Source organism: Antennarius striatus, chromosome 3, assembly GCF_040054535.1.
Source record: "Antennarius striatus isolate MH-2024 chromosome 3, ASM4005453v1, whole genome shotgun sequence".
NCBI lineage: Eukaryota > Metazoa > Chordata > Actinopteri > Lophiiformes > Antennariidae > Antennarius > Antennarius striatus.
In genome coordinates this window covers 29459432-29465000 of record NC_090778.1, presented here as the reverse complement: position 1 = coordinate 29465000, position 5569 = coordinate 29459432, and the positions used below count along the sequence as shown (strand labels likewise).

Below are 5569 nucleotides of genomic sequence, written 5' to 3'. Positions count from 1 at the left end.
CTAACACACTGATCCACTAACACACTGATCCACTAACACACTGATCCACTAACACACTGATCCACTAACACACTGATCCACTAACACACTGATCCACTAACACACTGATCCACCAACACACTGATCCACCAACACACTGATCCACTAACACACTGATCCACTTACACACTGATCCACCAACACACTGATCCACTAACACACTGATCCACTAACACACTGATCCACCAACACACTGATCCACTAACACACTGATCCACTAACACACTGATCCACTAACACACCGATCCTCCTGCCCCCAGGGTTTCTTCAGACGCAGTCAGCAGAATAATGCCTCCTACTCCTGCCCCCGCCAGAGGAACTGCCTCATCGACCGGACCAACCGGAACCGCTGCCAGCACTGCCGCCTGCAGAAGTGTCTGGCGCTGGGGATGTCCCGAGACGGTGAGCCCCCCCAGTGTGTGTGAGGGCCCCCCCATCAGTGTGAGCCCCCCCTCAGTGTGTGTGAGGCCCCCCCATCACTGGCTTCTCTCTGCCCCCCAGCGGTGAAGTTCGGCCGCATGTCGAAGAAGCAGCGGGACAGCCTGTACGCCGAGGTGCAGAAGCATCAGGCGCGTCTGCAGGAGCAGCGGCAGCAGCAGGGGGGCGGGGCTGGGGGCGGGGCCGAGGCGCTGGCCCGCGTCTACTCCTCCAGCCTGACCAATGGGCTGTCCACGCTCAACCACGACATCGGGGGCACCTACGCCAACGGCCACGTCATCGAGCTCCCCAAGGGGGGCCACGGCAACGGCGGCGGGCTGCCGGGGGGGTATTATGGGATGGACTCCACCCAGCCGTCTCCGGACCAATCGGGTTTGGACATGTCAGGCATGAAGCACATCAAGCAGGAGCCGGGCTACGACCTGACGGGGGCCAACCTGTTCAGCTACGGGGGCTACCAGGACACCCAGCTGGGGGCCAGCAGCGTCACCCTGGGGGAGCTGGGTAAGGACCGCCCCCACCGCCATCATCAGCATCAACACACCACCAACACATTGATCCACCAGCAAAGAACTGGTTCTGGGGGGGCCGCGTGAGTCCCAGATAATTTGAGATCAGACAGGTTTACAGCCAGGAGGGTGTCCTGGTACAGGACATGACCCAACATTCACAGGACGGCTTTCACCCTAACCCTAACGCTGACCCCTAACCCTAACCCCTAACCCTTAACCCTAACCCCTAACCCCTAACCCTTAACCCTAACCCTAATGCTAACCCCTGACCCTAACGCTAACCCCTAAGGCTAATGCTAACCTCTAACCCCTTAACCCTAACCCGTAACCCTAACCCTTAACCCTAACCCCTAACCCCTAACCCTAACCCTTAACCCTAATGCTAACCCCTGACCCTAACGCTAACTCCTAAGGCTAATGCTAACCTCTAACCCCTAAACCCTAACCCTTAACCCCTAACACTAACCCCTAACCCTAATGCTAACCCCTGACCCTAACGCTAACCCCTAAGGCTAATGCTAACCTCTAACCCCTTAACCCTAACCCGTAACCCTAACCCTTAACCCTAACCCCTAACCCCTAACCCTAACCCTTAACCCTAATGCTAACCCCTGACCCTAACGCTAACTCCTAAGGCTAATGCTAACCTCTAACCCCTAAACCCTAACCCTTAACCCCTAACACTAACCCTAGCCCCTGACCCTAGCCCCTGACCCCTAACACTAACCTTAATCCTAACCCCTGACCCTAACCCCTGACCGTAACCCGTGACCCCTAACCCTGACCCACCACAGTGTTCATTCAGAAGCCATGAGACCAGATGTAGAAGCTTCTTCCTGTAAATGTTGAACAAAGAGCATCAAGCCGAGGGGGGTCTGGGCAGAACCCTGTAGGAACCCCCCAGAGACTAACTGTCCTGCCTTCCAGACCGCATTGCCCAGAACATCATCAAGTCCCACCTGGAGACCTGTCAGTACACCTCCGAGGAGCTGCAGCAGCTGGCCTGGCAGACGCACTCCTACGAGGAGGTCAAGATGTACCAGAGCAAGGTCAGTGGGGGTGGGGGGTCCTCAGGTAAAGGTTCAGGTTCAGGTGAAGGTTCAGGATGAGGTGGAGGATCAGGTTCAGATTCAGGTTCAGATTCAGGTTCAGATTCAGGTTCGGGTTCAGGTTAAGGTTCGTGTTCAGGCTCAGGTTCAGATTCAGGTTCAGGCTCAGGTCCAGATTCAGGTTCAGGCTCAGGTTCCATTCACGTAGACCTGACCCCCGTGACATTGCCCCCAGCCCAGGGACCTGCTGTGGCAGCAGTGTGCCATCCAGATCACCCACGCCATCCAGTACGTGGTGGAGTTCGCCAAGCGCATCTCAGGGTTCATGGAACTGTGCCAAAACGACCAGATCCTCCTGCTCAAGTCAGGTGAGTGGACGTTTGGACCTCAATGGGTGGGCGGAGCCTCCTCATCTCCTTGTGCCAGGATCCTCAGTCCGTGTCTGGTTCCAGGCTGTCTGGAGGTGGTTCTGGTGCGAATGTGCAGGGCGTTCAACCCCCTCAACAACACCGTGCTCTTCGAAGGGAAGTATGGAGGCATGCAGATGTTCAAAGCTCTCGGTAAGACCCCCACCTTCAGGTGAAGACCACGAAGGCAGGACCGGGCCGACCTCAGTGACCTCCATTCTGCTCCTCTGCTCCCCCCTCAGGCTGTGAGGAACTCGTGACGGCGGTCTTCGACTTTGCCAAGAGTTTGTGTTCGCTGCAGCTCACAGAGGAGGAGATTGCCCTGTTCTCAGCGGCGGTCCTCATCTCCACAGGTCAGTGGAATGTTCTGCCCCCGCCGGGGGCAAAGCCAGGCTCACGCAGGGGCAGGAAGAGAAAACACTCACCTCCTTCTTCCCGTTCAGATCGGCCGTGGCTGATGGAGCCTCGGAAAGTCCAGAAGCTCCAGGAGAAGATCTACTTCGCCCTGCAGCACATCATGCAGAAGAACCACCTGGACGAGGACGCCCTGGCAAAGGTAAGCCCAGCCTGGACCCGACGGCCAGCAGGTCAGAAGGTCAGTCACTGGCCAGAGGGCCAGAATGTCCGTCCCCGGTCTGACACGCGCCCCTCCTCTTGTCTGGCAGCTGATTGGGCGGATTCCCACGCTGGCGGCGCTGTGCACCCTCCACACCGAGGAGCTGCAGACCTTCCAGCAGCTGCACCCCGAGACCGTCAGCGTCCTCTTCCCCCCCCTCTACAAGGAACTGTTCAACCCCGACCCCAACTCCATCATGGCCATGCCCAAATGACCATCACCGCAGCAGACGGCGTCGGCGTCCGGGTGGGCGGAGCCATCGGTGTGGCTGCAGGCGGACCAATCATCTGCCTGCGCCAACACCACCAGGAATGTCCAACACTCACCCGTCCTGTTCACCGACACGGTCTGAAGAATGTACATACGAGTCCGACCCCCCAGCCACGTCCCACCGCCACCCCCCGGTTCAACGCAGCTGACTAGAAATGTACAGACGCTCAACAACAACCAATCAGGAAAGCTGGGCGTGTCCATCTGCTCTAAAGCTGGAGGAAGCTGATGGACGGAGCTGACGGAGCTGATGGAGCTGATGGAGCTGATGGAGCTGATGGAGCTGACGGAGCTGACGGAGCTGACGGAGCTGATGGACGGAGCTGACGGAGCTGACGGAGCTGATGGAGCTGACGGAGCTGATGGAGCTGATGGAGCTGATGGAGCTGACGGAGCTGACGGAGCTGACGGAGCTGACGGAGCTGATGGAGCTGGAGCAGAGATGTTCTCCTGCTCCAGGGGACTGGTTAATTTAACTTCACGGTTTTTACTCCTGATAGTTTCTGGTGTCCAGACTCCAGACGTTCTGGTGAAGGTCTGCTGGTGAACCTGGGCGTGTCGTTGATGTACAGAAGCCTTGTCTGGTTTGTTCATATGTTCAGGAGGTCCTCATCCTTCTGGTGAACCTTCTAGAACTAAAGAGGATTTAAGGAGAGCCTCCCGTTAGGGGGGGTTTACTAACAGATTCTATGTTAAACCGACGCGCCGTCCTGCAATAAAACACAGCTTAGAACAATCAACCAGAGGACCAATCAGACACTAGGACCCCCCCCGCCAACTCCCACCCCCAATCACTGTTTGCACAATCCAGCCATGGATTCCATCAGTCCAGACTGAAAATGAGGAGCAACAACCTTTAACCCCCCCCCGCCGTCAGCTGTTCAGAACGGGGTAGCAGCAAAATGCACTACAGCCCCCCCCAGCCCCAACCCCCCCAACCCTAACCCTAACCCTAACCCTAACCTCCCATTCCAGCAGAGTGTTAATAGCGACATCCTGGGGGGTCACAGACTAACAGTGAGGACAATCACTTTGTTTTATCACTCAGCACTTATTGTTGCTTCAATGTTAGCATTATGCTGATTAGCATGTAGCCACTGAGTAGCATCACTGGTTTCCAGGGCGTTAGCGGATTAGCATGTAGCCACTGAGTAGCATCACTGGTTTCCAGGGCGTTAGCGGATTAGCATGTAGCCACTGAGGGCTCTATGTGATGAGCTCGGACCAAAACAAGCTAATCCTCGCATCCCAAAAGCACAAAATGTCGTCACTACGGTTACCAGACGGTTCCACCGAGTGGGACGTCTGCAGATGAGACCGCCTTCCTGACCTCTGACCTCCAGGACCAACAGGCCCTGATCCAGGGCTATGACCCCTGACCCTCGGCCCTGATCCAGGGCTGTGCACTAAACCCGGAGGTCAGTGTAAGGGGGCTTTAACCTGCATGACACATCAAAAAGACCTGACCCCCCATCACCTGACCCCCCCATCACCTGACCCCCATCACCTGACTCCCATCACCTGAACCCCCATCACCTGAACCCCCATCACCTGAACCCCCATCACCTGACCCCCCCATCACCTGACCCCCCCATCACCTGACCCCCCATCACCTGACCCCCCCATCACCTGACCCCCCATCACCTGAACCCCCGTCCAGCTCACTCTTAGCTTGAGCGCCAAACATCAGACCCCAACTGACCCCAGATCTCAGGTCCTTCCTGTGACCCCTGACCCCAAGTCCTTCCTGTGACCCCTGACCCCAGGTCCTTCCTGTGACCCCTGACCCCAGGTCCTTCCTGTGACCCCTGACCCCACCCCAGGTGGAGGCCCCTCACTGACTTTCAGACAATCACGTGGTCGTCATGGCGACGCAGCACTCGCGTCTCTCAGGGAGGAGCTCTTTTTCTAAAGGAGGGTTCATATTTTTGGAAACTTTAAACAGAAACTTTTAAACTTTTTAGGATAAAAATGTCGCCAAACGCAGCGAATCTGCCCAGACAAGGCTTTGATAAGTGTGTGTGTGTGTGTGTGTGTGTGTGTGTGTGTGTGTGTGTGTGTGTGTGTGTGAGTGTGTGTGTGAGTGTGTGTGTGTGTGTGTGTGTGAAGCAGTTCACCTCGTGTTACGCAGGAAGCTGCCGGTCGGGGGGGTGAACTCCAGCTCTTTGAGATGCTTTTATTTCTCTTTCTAGACTGTGAAGGGGGGTACGGGGGGTGGGGGGTGCTGGGGGGGTCTGT

General features: G+C 56.6%; 1 protein-coding gene across 2 annotated transcripts in view; it reads left to right on the top strand.

Moving 5' to 3' along the window:
• The window catches only part of rorb (RAR-related orphan receptor B), a 22195-nt gene extending 17327 nt beyond the window's left edge, over window positions 1–4868 (top strand). For both annotated transcript variants that reach the window (XM_068311903.1, XM_068311901.1), the window contains exons 3-10: window positions 300–441; window positions 541–981; window positions 1917–2038; window positions 2274–2406; window positions 2491–2598; window positions 2688–2798; window positions 2889–3001; window positions 3111–4868. In XM_068311903.1, the coding sequence (XP_068168004.1) occupies window positions 300–441; window positions 541–981; window positions 1917–2038; window positions 2274–2406; window positions 2491–2598; window positions 2688–2798; window positions 2889–3001; window positions 3111–3275 (1335 nt within the window). In that variant the 3' untranslated portion in view covers window positions 3276–4868. The remainder of the gene's footprint in view (window positions 1–299; window positions 442–540; window positions 982–1916; window positions 2039–2273; window positions 2407–2490; window positions 2599–2687; window positions 2799–2888; window positions 3002–3110) is intronic.
• Window positions 4869–5569: the final 701 nt, after the last annotated feature.